Source organism: Coregonus clupeaformis, chromosome 10 (genome assembly GCF_020615455.1).
Source record: "Coregonus clupeaformis isolate EN_2021a chromosome 10, ASM2061545v1, whole genome shotgun sequence".
NCBI lineage: Eukaryota > Metazoa > Chordata > Actinopteri > Salmoniformes > Salmonidae > Coregonus > Coregonus clupeaformis.
In genome coordinates this window covers 35,765,235-35,779,825 of record NC_059201.1, presented here as the reverse complement: position 1 = coordinate 35,779,825, position 14,591 = coordinate 35,765,235, and the positions used below count along the sequence as shown (strand labels likewise).

Sequence of the window (14,591 nt, the reverse complement as noted above, 5' to 3'; positions counted from 1 at the left end):
GACTTATTTCCTGCGTCCTGCGCCTGATTCCACCACCACACCCACCTACAGCAACACTGACAGTAGTCTTGCTTTTTTATGGCGGTTTTGGAGCAGTGGCTTCTTCCTTGCTGAGCGGCCTTTCAGGTTATGTCGATATAGGACTCGTTTTACTGTGGATATAGATTCTTTTGTACCCGTTTCCTCCAGCATCTTCACAAGATCCTTTGCTGTTGTTCTGGGATTGATTTGCACTTTTCGCACCAAAGTACGTTCATCTCTAGGAGACAGAATGCGTCTCCTTCCTGAGCGGTATGATGGCTGCGTGGTCCCATGGTGTTTATACTTGCGTACTATTGTTTGTACAGATGAACGTGGTACCTTCAGGCGTTTGGAAATTGCTCCCAAGGATGAACCAGACTTGTGGAGGTCTACCATTTTTTTTCTGAGGTCTTGGCTGATTTCTTTAGATTTTCCCATGATGTCAAGCAAAGAGGCACTGAGTTTGAAGGTAGGCCTTGAAATACATCCACAGGTACACCTCCAATTGACTCAAATGATGTCAATTAGCCTATCAGAAGCTTCTAAAGCCATGACATAATTTTCTGGAATTTTCCAAGCTGTTTAAAGGCACAGTCAACTTAGTGTATGTAAACTTCTGACCCACTGGAATTGTGATACAGTGAATTATAAGTGAAATAATCTTTCTGTAAACAATTGTTGGAAAAATGACTTGCCAAAACTATAGTTTGTTAACAAGACATTTGTGGAGTGGTTAAAAAACGAGTTTGAATGACTCCATCCTAAGTGTATGTAAACTTCTGACTTCAACTGTATGGAGGTATTATAAATGTTGTATTTTAGATATGTAGTGGTGTAATAATGTTATTTTTGGTTGGACCCTAGGAACAGTAGCTGCTGCCTTGGCAGGAACTAATGGGGATCCATAATAAACCCCAGGAAGAGTAGCTGCTGCCTTGGCAGGAACTAATGGGGATCCATAATAAACCCCAGGAAGAGTAGCTGCTGCCTTGGCTGGAACTAATGGGGATCCATAATAAACCCCAGGAAGAGTAGCTGCTGCCTTGGCAGGAACTAATGGGGATCCATAATAAACCCCAGGAAGAGTAGCTGCTGCCTTGGCAGGAACTAGTGGGGATCCATAATAAACCCCAGGAAGAGTAGCTGTTGCCTTGGCAGGAATTAATGGGGATCCATAATAAACCCCAGGAAGAGTAGCTGTTGCCTTGGCAGGAACTAATGGGGATCCATAATAAACCCCAGGAAGAGTAGCTGCTGCCTTGGCTGGAACTAATGGGGATCCATAATAAACCCCAGGAAGAGTAGCTGCTGCCTTGGCAGGAACTAGTGGGGATCCATAATAAACCCCAGGAAGAGTAGCTGCTGCCTTGGCTGGAACTAATGGGGATCCATAATAAACCCCAGGAAGAGTAGCTGCTGCCTTGGCAGGAACTAATGGGGATCCATAATAAACCCCAGGAAGAGTAGCTGCTGCCTTGGCAGGAACTAATGGGGATCCATAATAAACCCCAGGAAGAGTAGCTGCTGCCTTGGCAGGAACTAATGGGGATCCATAATAAAACCCCAGGAAGAGTAGCTGCTGCCTTGGCAGGAACTAATGGGGATCCATAATAAACCCCAGGAAGAGTAGCTGCTGCCTTGGCAGGAACTAATGGGGATCCATAATAAACCCCAGGAAGAGTAGCTGCTGCCTCCATAATAAATACAAACACAAATACTCAGACGTACCTGACCTGTATTTCTATTTTATTCAGCGAGGAGGCCAGTGCATTGCAATGATAAAGTGACTGTGTCCCAAATGCTACCAGGGCCTTGTCTTAAATAGGGAATACCATTTAACACTCCGTGTAATCTTACCTGGTTCGGTCCTGTTTTGATGCACTCTGCGATCCTGGAACATCCACCGTTGTTTACTAAACAACCGTCTATCTCTGCAACAAACAAAACAACATCACATTGTCATTCCCTTTTAGATCAGCGGTTCCCAACCTTTCCATTTAGGGACCAAATCACAGTCAAATGCTCTTGACCACCATTCGCGAGAGTCATGGAATTTTTTAACATAAAACATCTTGCCGGTTAAATTCAAGTCAAGGTTATCAGTAAATGTAAGTATAAATAAATAAATAAATAAATAAATAAGTGAAATGAAATAAATCTAAAGGCATATTGTTATTATTATGATGATAAACAATTTGTCAAAAGTAAAATTGCAACAAAACCATTAATATTACCATTAATATTACCATTAATATTACCATTAATAATAACATTAATATTACCATTAATACTGCCATTAATATTACCATTAATACTGCCATTAATATTACCATTAATACTGCCATTAATATTACCATTAATACTACCATTAATACTATCATTAATACTACCATTAATACTACCATTAATAATACCATTAATACTACCATCAATACTACCATTAATATTACCATTGATACTACCATTAATATTACCATTGATACTACGATTAATATTACCATCAATATTACCATCAATATTACCATTAATATCACCATTAATATCACCATTAATACAACCATTGATATCACCATCAATATTACCATTGATACTACCATTAATACTACCATTAATACTACCATTAATATCGCCATTGATATTACCATTAATATTACCATTAATAATACCACTAATATTACCATTAATAATACCATTAATATCACCATTAATACTACCATTAATACTACCATTAATATTACCATTAATAATACCATTAATATTACCATTAATACTACCATTAATAATACCATTAATACTACCACTAATATTACCATTAATACTACCACTAATATTACCATTAATATTACCATTAATATTACCATTAATATTACCATTAATACTCCAAACTTTTTTCATTTTTGGAATAACATTTTTTATTTACAAAATCAAGAAGATCTATATAAAAAATAAGTAAATAATTAAAATCTCAAACCACCTGCAGTACAGGACCACAGGTTGTTGTTCCAGAGGATTTGTTAGTTTGTATTTCATTTCTTTATCCTCTATATAACAATTTCCATTGAAATGAGACCGGAGCAGACAAACGCCTTGTCATCACAACTGTAGTTGAGTCCTGGTTTGAAGCGGTTAGTATGCATCCCAAATGGCAACCCATTTCCCTATATAGTGCACTACATTTGACCAGGACCCAATGGGGGGATAGGGTGCCATTTGGGACGTATGGTAGAAGTTCCGTCCAGTAATGGTTCATAAAGTAGTAGAGTTGTTAGGAAGTAGTGTTGATTAAACACATCAGACCTGGGTTCAAGTACTATTTGAATTTTTTTGCTTTTGATCTAGTTCCAGATGGGTTTTGCAGTTTTGGGACCATTCTCTTGGCCCATTAAGCCAGAGAAGCTCAATTAAGCCCAGATAAACTATAGTATTTTAACTCCGGTCTGAGACACACTGCTGCTGCTGTTGGTCGTAAATATTTTGTAATTGGTGCTACTGTTGTTGTGTTTAGTGTCTTGCCCACCTGCCATCTTGCTGACTAAGCTTCGGGCTCCATAATGTTGTGTTTAATTGCATTGAGTGTAAAGTGTCTTGCCCACCTGCCATCTTGCTGACTAAGCTTCGGGCTCCATAATGTTGTATGTAATGTAATGTCTTCGGCTGGAGCAGATTACGACTTTTAATTATTTATTCTTATTCTTAATTATTTAATGAATTCAATCACACAATCAATCAATCAATCAATCAATCACACGCCATACCTAGACACCACAGCCCGTCTCCAGTGTATCCTTCTGGACAGGTGCAGGTCCTCTCCCCAGGTAACGTATTGATGCAGTTGGCAACCTGAGCACAGCCTCCGTTCCCAGTGGCACACAGGTTCACCTCTACGGAACATTAGTTTACCAATTTAGTTTACCATTTAGTTGACCAGTTTAGTTGACCCCCACAGTGACCGTACGTACATACCCCAACCAGAAGCCATAGATTACAGGCAATATCCGCACTGAGCTAAAGGGTAGAGCTGCTGCTTTCAAGGAGCGGGACTCTAACCCGGACGCTTATAAGAAATCCCGTTATGCCCTCCGATGAACCATCAAACAGGCAAAGAGTCAATACAGCACTAAGATTGAATCCTACTACACCGGCTCCGACGCTCGTCGGATGTGGCAGGGCTTGCAAACTATTACGGACTACAAAGAGAAACCCAGCCGCGAGCTGCCCAGTGACGCGAGCCTACCAGACGAGCTAAATTACTTCTATGCACGCATCGAGGCAAGCAACACTGAAGCATGCATGAGAGCACCAGCTGTTCCGGACGACTGTGTGATCACGCTCTCCGTAGCCGATGTGAGTAAGACCTTTAAACAGGTCAACATTCACAAGGCCGCAGGGCCAAACGGATTACCAGGACGTGTACTCTGAGCATGCGCTGGCCAACTGGCAAGTGTCTTCACTGACATTTTCAAAATGTCCCTGACCGAGTCTGTAATACCTACATGTTTCAAGCAGACCACCATAGTCCATGTGACCAAGAACACCAAGGTAACCTGCCTAAAGGACTACAGATCCGTAGCACTCACGTCTGTAGCCATGAAGTGCTTTGAAAGGCTGCTCATGGCTCACATCAACACCTTCATCCCAGAAACCCTAGACCCACTCCAATTAGCATACCGCCCCAACAGATCCACAGATGATGCAATCTCAAATCGGACTCCACACTGCCCTTTCACACCTGGACAAAAGGAACACCTACGTGAGAATGCTGTTCATTGACTACAGCTCAGCGTTCAACACCATAGTGCCCTCAAAGCTCATCACTAAGCTAAGGACCCTGGGACTAAACACCTCCCTCTGCAACTGGATCCTGGACTTCCTGACGGGACGCCCCCAGGTGGTAAGGGTAGGTAACAACACATCTGCCACGCTGACCCTCAACACAAGGGCCCCTCAGGGGTGCGTGCTTAGTCCCCTCCTGTACTCCCTGTTCACCCATGACTGCGTGGCCAAGCATGACTCCAACACCATCATTAAGTTTGCCGATGATACAACAGTGGTAGGCCTGATCACCAACAACGACGAGACAGCCTATAGGGAGGAGGTCAGAGACCTGGCCGTGTGGTGCCAGGACAACAACCTCTCCCTCAACGTGATCAAGACAAAGGAGATGATTGTGGACTACAGGAAAAAGAAAAGGCCCCCATTCTCATCGATGGGGCTGTAGTGGAGCAGGTTGAGAGCTTCAAGTTCCTTGGTGTCCACATCACCAACAAACTAACATGGTCCAAGCACACCAAGACAGTCGTGAAGTGGGCACGATAAAACCTTTGCCTACAGAACATTTGGACCTAACGTGTGCCAGGAAAACATTCCCCACACCAGTACACCACCGCCACCAGCCGGTACCGTTGACACCAGGCAGGATGGGTCCATGGACTCATGCTGCTTACGCCAAATCCTGACTCTGCCATCAGCATGACGCAACAGGAACCAACAGGAATCCTTATTTCCCTCATTAAAATGCAAATCAATTTATAACATTTTTGACATGCGTTTTTCTGGATTTTTGTTGTTGTTATTCTGTCTCTCACTGTTCAAATAAACCTACCATTAAAATTATAGACTGAGCATTTCTTTGTCAGTGGGCAAACGTACAAAATCAGCAGGGGATCAAATACTTTCCCCCCCTCAATGTAACTGCCAAAATAAAGGAAACACTTGAGTAAATGAGGGATACAAAGTATATTGAAAGCAGGTGCTTCCACACAGGTGTGGTTCCTGAGTTAATTAAGCAATTAAAACATCATCATGCTTAGGGTCATGTATAAAAAATGCCCAGTTGCCCATTATTTTGGCTACCATAGAAGAAGAGATCTCAGTGACTTTGAAAGAGGGGCCTCAAATGAGCATAGGGGGTTTAAAGGGAGTGTTTGTGCGTCTCAGTCACCAGATCTCAACCCAATTGAACACTTATGGGAGACTCTGGAGCGACGCCTGAGACAGTGTTTTCCACCACCATCAACAAAACACAAAATGATGGAATTTCTAGTGGAAGAATGGAATCGCATCCCTCCAATAGAGTTCCAGACACTTGTAGAATCTATGCCAAGGTGCATTGAAGCGGTTCTGGCTGGTCGTGGCCCAACGCCCTATTAACACACTTTATGTTGGTATTTCCTTTATTTTGGCAGTTACTGAGTGTACAAAACATTATGAACACCTGCTCTTTCCATGACATAGAATGACCAGGTGAATCCAGGTGAAAGCTATGATCCCTTATTGATGTCACCTGTTAAATCCACTTAAATCAGTGTAGATGAAGGGGAGGAGACAGGTTAACTTAATATTAGGAAGGTGTTCTTAATGTTTTGTACACTCAGTTTATACTAATATTTAAGATATACAGTAAATAACAGACTCATATACAGAAATAGTCCCCCCATTTTTGGTGACCAAAAGTATTGGGACAAAATCATGTGTATATTTGTATATACAGTATATGTACAGTGGCTTCGGAAAGTATTCAGACCCCTTGACTTTTTCAACATTTTGGTACGTTAAAACCTTATTCTAAAATGGATTCAATAAAACAATTCCCTCAGCATTCTACAAACAATACCCCCATAATGACAAAGTGAAAACAGGTTTTTAGAAATTTTAGCAAATTTATATAAATCAAAAACAGAAATAACTTATTTACACAAGTATTCAGACCCTTTGCTATGAGACTCGAAATTGAGCTCAGGTGCATGCTGTTTCCATTGATCATCCTTGAGATGTTTCTACAACTTGATTGGAGTCCACCTGTGGTAAATTCAATTGATTGGACATGAGGCACACACCTGTCTATATAAGGTCCCACAGTTGACAGTGCATGTCAGAGCAAAAACCAAGGCATGAGGTCGAAGGAATTATCCGTAGAGCTCCGCGACAGGATTGTGTCGAGGCACAGATCTGGGGAAGGGTACCAAAACATTTCTGCAGCATTGAAGGTCCCCAAGAACACAGTGGCCTCCATCATTCTTAAATGGAAGAAGTTTGCAACCACCAAGACTCTTCCTAGAGCTGGCCGCCCGGCCAAACTGAGCAATCGGGGGAGAAGGGCCTTGGTCAGGGAGGTGACCAAGAAACCGATGGTCCCTCTGACAGAGCTCCAGAGTTCCTCTGTGGAGATGGGAGAACCTTCCAGAAGGACAATCATATCTGCAGCACTCCACCAATCAGGCCTTTATGGTAGAGTGGCCAGATGGAAGCCACTCCTCAGTAAAAAGCATGTGACAGCCCACTTGGAGTTTGCCAAAAGGCACCTAAAGACTCTCAGACCATGATAAACAAGATTCTCTGGTCTGATGAACCCAAGATTGAACTCTTTGGCCTGAATGCCAAGTGTCATGTCTGGAGGAAACCTGTCACCATCCCTACGGTGAAGCATGGTGGTGGCAGCATCATACTGTGGGGATGTTTTTCAGCGGCAGGGACTGGAAGACTAGTCAGGACTGAGGGAAAGATGAACAGAGCAAAGTACAGAGAGATCCTTGATGAAAACCTGCTCCAGAGCGCTCAGAACCTCAGACTGGGGCGAAGGTTCACCTTCCAACAGGACAACGACCCTAAGCACACAGCCAAGAAAACGCAGGAGTGGCTTCGGAACAAGTCTCTGAATGTCCTTGAGTAGCCCAGCCAGAGCCCGGACTTGAACCTGATCGAACATCTCTGGAGAGACCTGAAAATAGCTGTGCAGCAACACTCCCCATCCAACCTGACAGAGCTTGAGAGGATCTGCAGAGAAGAATGGGAGAAACTTCCCAAATACAGGTGTGCCAAGCTTGTAGCGTCATACCCAAGAAGACTCAAGAATGTAATCTCGGCCAAAGGTGCTTCAACAAAGTACTGAGTAAAGTATGACAATGTATGCACTCACTAACTGTAAGTCGCTCTGGATAAGAGCGTCTGCTAAATGACTAAAATGTAAATGTAAAGGGTCTGAATACTTATGTAAATGTAATATTTCAGCAAAAAATTCTAAAAACCTGTTTTTGCTTTGTCATTATGAGGTATCATTTGTAGATTGATGAGGGGAAAAAACTATTTATTCAATTTTAGAATAAGGCTGGAACCTAACAAAATGTGGACAGTGGCTTCAGAAAGTATTCACACCCCTTTACTTTTTCCATATGTTGTTGTATTACAGCTTGAATTTAAAATGGATTAAATGTAGATGTTTTGTCACTGGCCTATCTAGCTGGTAACTCTAATGAACTTATCCTCTGCAGCAGAGGTAACTCTGGGTCTTCCATTCCTGTGGCGGTCCTCATGAGAGCCAGTTTCATCATAGAGCTTGATGGTTTTTGCAACTGCACTTGAAGAAACTTTCAAAGTTCTTGAAATGTTCCGTATTGACTAATCTACATGTCTTAAAGTAATGATGGACTTTTGTTTCTCTTTGCTTATTTGAGCTGTTCTTGCCATAATATGGACTTGGTCTTTTACCTAACAGGGTTATCTTCTATATACCACCCCTAACTTGTCACAACACAACTGATCGGCTCAAACGCATTAAGATGGAAATAAATTCCACAAATTAACTTTTAAGAAGGCACACCTGTTAATTGAAATGCAATCCATGACTACCTCATGAAGCTGGTTGAGAGAATGCCAAGAGTGTGCAAAGCTGTCATCAAGGCAAAGGGTGGCTACTTTGAAGAATCTCAAATATAAAATATATTTTGATTTGTTTAAGACTTTTTTGGTTACTACATGATTCCATTTGTGTTATTTCATAGTTTTGATGTCTTCACTATTATTCTACAATGTAGAAAATAGTAAAAATAAAGAAAAACCCTGGAATGAGTAGGTGTGTCCAAACCTTTGACTGGTACTGTATGTAAATTAGATATTTCTGTATTTAATTTTCATAAAATGTGCAAACATTTCTAAAAACATGTTTTCACTTTGTCATTATGGGTTCTTTTTTGTAGATGGGTGAGAGAAAAAAAATCCCTTTAATCCATTTTGAATTCTGTCTGTAACACAACAATATGTGGAATAAATCAAGGGGTATGAGTTCTTTCGGAAGGCACTGTATACATCCATAATCAGAACAGTAAAATGTTAGAGACCTGTGCAGACGGTTCCGTTTCCTGTGAACCCTGCAACACACTGGCATCTAGGGCCCTCTGTCTCAGTCTCCCTGGGCTTACAGCTGAAACACACACACAAGATCAATCATCAATCATCTTTTGATTGAATGACTCAGCCTCTGGTCAAAAGTAGTGCACTACATATAGTAATAATAAATAATAATAATATAGTGTGACCTCTAATTCTCCTGTCTTATCTGTTGTCCAGAGTGATCTTAGGCATGCTCCCTCTAATTCTCCTCTCCCTCTCTCTGCCCCCCCCTTCCTCCTCCCGGAGGACCTGAGCCCTAGGACCATGCCTCAGGATTACCTGGCCTGACTCCTCTCCCCTCCCCCCATGTTCTCTTATAATCTCCACCCGGCACAGCCAGAAGAGGACTGGCCACCCCTCGGAGCCTGGTTCCTCTCTAGGTTTCTTCCTCCACCCCTCGGAGCCTGGTTCCTCTCTAGGTTTCTTCCTCCACCCCTCGGAGCCTGGTTCCTCTCTAGGTTTCTTCCTAGGTTCTCGCCTTTCTAGGAAGTTTTTCCTAGTCACTGAGTTTCTGCAGCTGTGTTGCTTTGTCTTTGGGGTATAGCACTTTGCGACAACTGCTGCTATAAAAAGGGCTTTATAAAATAAATGTGATTGATTGGATTGGATTGATATAGGGAATAGGGTGCCATTTTGGAACTTACTTTGCATTTTCATCACAGATTCCGCCACAGGCGTCAGACAGGATCTCTACAGAGAGAGAAAGAGAGAGAGAGAGTGAGCGGAACGTTTCTTACCCCAGAATCACATTTCTATCCCAAATGGCACCCTATTTCCTATATAGTGCACTACTTTTGACCAGCTCCCATAGGGAATATGGTAACATTAGGGTCTTCGGCCTACAGCACTGTACATACCCTTGGAGTAGTTGACTCCTCTCACACCCTATGGGCCCTGGTCAAAAGAAGTGCACTACATAGGGAATAGGGTATCATTTGGGACACAGCCCTACAGTACATACCCTTGGAGCAGTTGACTCCTCTCCAGCCTTTGTAGCAAACACACCTCCCGTTTCCTGTCACTCCATCCAGACACTTCCCATGAGCACAGCTGCACTCTGACCAGGCAAACACATGTTGTTGTAACATAGTTAGCATAGTTAGCACAGCTGCACTCTGACCAGTCAAACACATGTTGTTGTAACATAGTTAGCATAGTTAGCACAGCTGCACTCTGACCAGTCAAACACATGTTGTTGTAACATAGTTAGCATAGTTAGCACAGCTGCACTCTGACCAGTCAAACACATGTTGTTGTAACATAGTTAGCATAGTTAGCACAGCTGCACTCTGACCAGTCAAACACATGTTGTTGTAACATAGTTAGCATAGTTAGCACAGCTGCACTCTGACCAGTCAAACACATGTTGTTGTAACATAGTTAGCATAGTTAGCACAGCTGCACTCTGACCAGGCAAACACATGTTGTTGTAACATAGTTAGCATAGTTAGCACAGCTGCACTCTGACCAGTCAAACACATGTTGTTGTAACATAGTTAGCATAGTTAGCACAGCTGCACTCTGACCAGTCAAACACATGTTGTTGTAACATAGTTAGCATAGTTAGCACAGCTGCACTCTGACCAGTCAAACACATGTTGTTGTAACATAGTTAGCATAGTTAGCACAGCTGCACTCTGACCAGTCAAACACATGTTGTTGTAACATAGTTAGCATAGTTAGCACAGCTGCACTCTGACCAGTCAAACACATGTTGTTGTAACATAGTTAGCATAGTTAGCACAGCTGCACTCTGACCAGTCAAACACATGTTGTTGTAACATAGTTAGCATAGTTAGCACAGCTGCACTCTGACCAGTCAAACACATGTTGTTGTAACATAGTTAGCATAGTTAGCACAGCTGCACTCTGACCAGTCAAACACATGTTGTTGTAACATAGTTAGCATAGTTAGCACAGCTGCACTCTGACCAGTCAAACACATGTTGTTGTAACATAGTTAGCATAGTTAGCACAGCTGCACTCTGATTAGTCAAAGTAAAGAAAACAACATCCTAAACACCAATAATATTCTACCCTCTAAAGTTTGTAAATGCATGTACTTCTATTTCTTAGATATTGTGGTTGTATGTGTGTTTTCTATTATCTAAAACATATAATCAGTCAGTCAATGACCCAGTCAGCCAGGCAGTGAGTCAGCCAGCCAGGCAGTGAGTCAGCCAGCCAGTCAGTCAGCCAGCCAGTCAGTCAGCCAGCCAGCCAGCCAGTCAATGACCCAGTCAGCCAGGCAGTGAGTCAGCCAGCCAGTCAATGAGTCAGCCAGCCAGTCAGTCAGCCAGCCAGTCAGTCAGCCAGCCAGTCAATGACCCAGTCAGCCAGGCAGTGAGTCAGCCAGCCAGTCAATGAGTCAGCCAGCCAGCCAGTCAGTCAGTCAGCCAGCCAGTCAATGACCCAGTCAGCCAGGCAGTGAGTCAGCCAGCCAGTCAATGAGTCAGCCAGCCAGTCAGTCAGTCAGCCAGCCAGTCAATGAGTCAGTCAGCCAGTCAGTGAGTCAGCCAGCCAGTCAATGAGTCAGTCAGCCAGTCAGTGAGTCAGCCAGCCAGTCAATGAGTCAGCCAGCCAGTCAGTCAGCCAGCCAGTCAGTGAGTCAGCCAGCCAGTCAGTGAGTCAGCCAGCCAGTCAGTGAGTCAGTCAGTCAGTCAGTCAGTCAGTGAGTCAGCCAGCCAGTCAGTCAGTCAGCCAGCCAGTCAGTGAGTCAGCCAGCCAGTCAGTGAGTCAGCCAGCCAGTCAGTGAGTCAGCCAGCCAGTCAGTCAGCCAGCCAGTCAGTGAGTCAGCCAGCCAGTCAGTGAGTCAGCCAGCCAGTCAGTGAGTCAGTCAGTCAGTCAGTCAGTCAGTGAGTCAGCCAGCCAGTCAGTCAGTCAGCCAGCCAGTCAGTGAGTCAGCCAGCCAGTCAGTGAGTCAGCCAGCCAGTCAGTGAGTCAGTCAGTCAGCCATTCAGCCAGTAAGTCAGCCAGTGAGTCAGCCAGCCAGTCAGTCAGCCAGCCAGTCAGTGAGTCAGCCAGCCAGCCAGTCAGTCAGCCAGCCAGTTAGTGAGTCAGCCAGCCAGTCAGTCAGCCAGCCAGTCAGTGAGTCAATCAGCCAGCCAGTCAGTCAGCCAGCCAGTCAGTGAGTCAGCCAGTCAGTCAGCCAGCCAGCCAGTCAGTGAGTCAGTCAGTGAGTCAGCCAGCCAGTCAGTGAGTCAGTCAGTCAGCCAGCCAGTCAGTCAGCCAGCCAGCCAGTGAGTCAGCCAGCCAGTCAGTCAGTCAGTCAGCCAGTCAGTCAGTGAGTCAGCCAGTGAGTCAGTCAGCCAGCCAGCCAGTCAGCCAGGCTCAGGCCTGTGTACAGTGTATATATAATATACCTGACTTGCAGTCCTTGCCGTAGCGTCCCGGTTCGCAGGTCTCACAGACTGTCCCGTGGAAACCCTCGTTGCACAGACACTCCCCAGTCCCCAGGTTCCCATCCATACACCTGCCCATAGAAACACAATGAACACAATTAACCTCTGGCAATTTGACTGGAAAACCCATGGCCATCAGACAGTCCACCTATTATGGCATCATTGACATGAGTGGGGACGGCCGTTCTACTCATTCTAGTCCTGTGTACTGTACCTTCCGTTCCCTGAGCACCAGTTGTCCAGCTCCCCAGGGCATTTAAAACAGTCATGGCCAAAGTATCCCGAGCAGCACGTGTGGTCCTGCAACACAGCAGGCAGCGCTCGTCAGAGTACTTTTGACCAGAGCCCTATGGGACTATATTCATTCATACAAGATAAACTGGTTTTATTACCTGTATTGGCTGGGTTGTTTGTTGTATATGTTAAATTTGTGAGTTGTGGAAAACTATTTATTCTCAGGGACAATAACATTTATCAATCAACCAATAATCAACCAAAGAATCCTCCTGTATGATATCTCACCTGTGTCGTCCTCAAACAATCAATAATGCAGCCCGCCACGGACTTCCTCCTAGAGCCCACCCTCTTCCTGTACTTGCAGTTAGATCTCATGTTCAGAGGGTACTGACTCATGACCTACATTGCAGGACAACATAATTAACAGAGACACAACGTACAGTGCCTTGCAAAAGTATTCATCCCCCTTGGCGTTTTTCCTATTTTGTTGCATTACAACCTGTAATTTAAATGGATTTTTATTTGGATTTCATGTAATGGACAAAGACAAAATAGTCCAAATTGGTGAAGTGGAATGAAAAAAATAACATCTAAAAAAGAAAGTGGTGTGTGCATATGTATTCACCCCCTTTGCTAGAAGCCCCTAAATAAGATCTGGTGCAACCAATTACCTTCAGAAGTCACATAATTAGTTAGATTGCACACAGGTGGACTTTATTTAAGTGTCACATGATCTGTCACATGATCTCAGTATATATACACCTGTTCTGAAAGGCCCCAGAGTCTGCAACACCACTAAGCAAGGGGCACCATGAAGACCAAGGAGCTCTCCAAACAGGTCAGGGACAAAGTTGTGAAGTACAGATCAGGGTTGGGTTATAAAAAAACATCAGAAACTTTGAACATCCCACGGAGCACCATTAAATCCATTATTAAAAAAGGGAAAGAATATGGCACCACAACAAACCTGCCAAGAGAGGGCCGCCTACCAAAACTCACGGACCAGGCAAGGAGGGCATTAATCAGAGAGGCAACAAAGAGACCAAAGATAACCCTGTAGGAGCTGCAAAGCTCCACAGTGGAGATTGGAGTATCTGTCCATAGGACCACTTTAAGCCGTACACTCCACAGAGCTGGGCTTTACGGAAGAGTGGCCAGAAAAAAGCCATTGCTTAAAGAAAGAAATAAGCAAACACATTTGGTGTTCGCCAAAAGGCATGTTGGAGACTCCCCAAACATATGGAAGAAGGTACTCTGGTCAGATGAGACTAAAATTGAGCTTTTTGGCCATCAAGGAAAACGCTATGTCTGGTGCAAACCCAACACCTCTCATCACTCCGAGAACACCATCCCCACAGTGAAGCATGGTGGTGGCGGCATCATGCTGTGGGGATGTTTTTCATCGGCAGGGACTGGGAAACTGGTCAGAATTGAAGGAATGATAGATGGCGCTAAATACAGGGAAATTCTTGAGGGAAACCTGTTTCAGTCTTCCAGAGATTTGAGACTGGGACAGAGGTTCACCTTCCAGCAGGACAATGACCCTAAGCATACTGCTAAAGCAACACTCGAGTGGTTTAAGGGGAAACATTTAAATGTCTTGGAATGGCCTAGTCAAAGCCCAGACCTCAATCCAATTGAGAATCTGTGGTATGACTTAAAGATTGCTGTACACCAGCGGAACCCATGCAACTTACATTTTACATTTACATTTTAGTCATTTGGCAGACGCTCTTTTCCAGAGCGACTTACAGTTAGTGAGTGCAT

At 43.8% G+C, this 14,591-nt stretch overlaps 1 protein-coding gene across 3 annotated transcripts in view; it reads right to left on the bottom strand.

Moving 5' to 3' along the window:
- The window catches only part of stab1 (stabilin 1), a 155,297-nt gene that overhangs the window by 71,588 nt on the left and 69,118 nt on the right, over positions 1-14,591 (bottom strand). For all 3 annotated transcript variants that reach the window (XM_041871388.2, XM_045222981.1, XM_045222980.1), the window contains 8 exons: positions 13,110-13,223; positions 12,802-12,887; positions 12,549-12,658; positions 10,148-10,243; positions 9,831-9,876; positions 9,135-9,217; positions 3,777-3,902; positions 1,879-1,952 (listed from right to left, as the gene is read on the bottom strand). In XM_041871388.2, the coding sequence (XP_041727322.2) occupies positions 1,879-1,952; positions 3,777-3,902; positions 9,135-9,217; positions 9,831-9,876; positions 10,148-10,243; positions 12,549-12,658; positions 12,802-12,887; positions 13,110-13,223 (735 nt within the window). The remainder of the gene's footprint in view (positions 1-1,878; positions 1,953-3,776; positions 3,903-9,134; positions 9,218-9,830; positions 9,877-10,147; positions 10,244-12,548; positions 12,659-12,801; positions 12,888-13,109; positions 13,224-14,591) is intronic.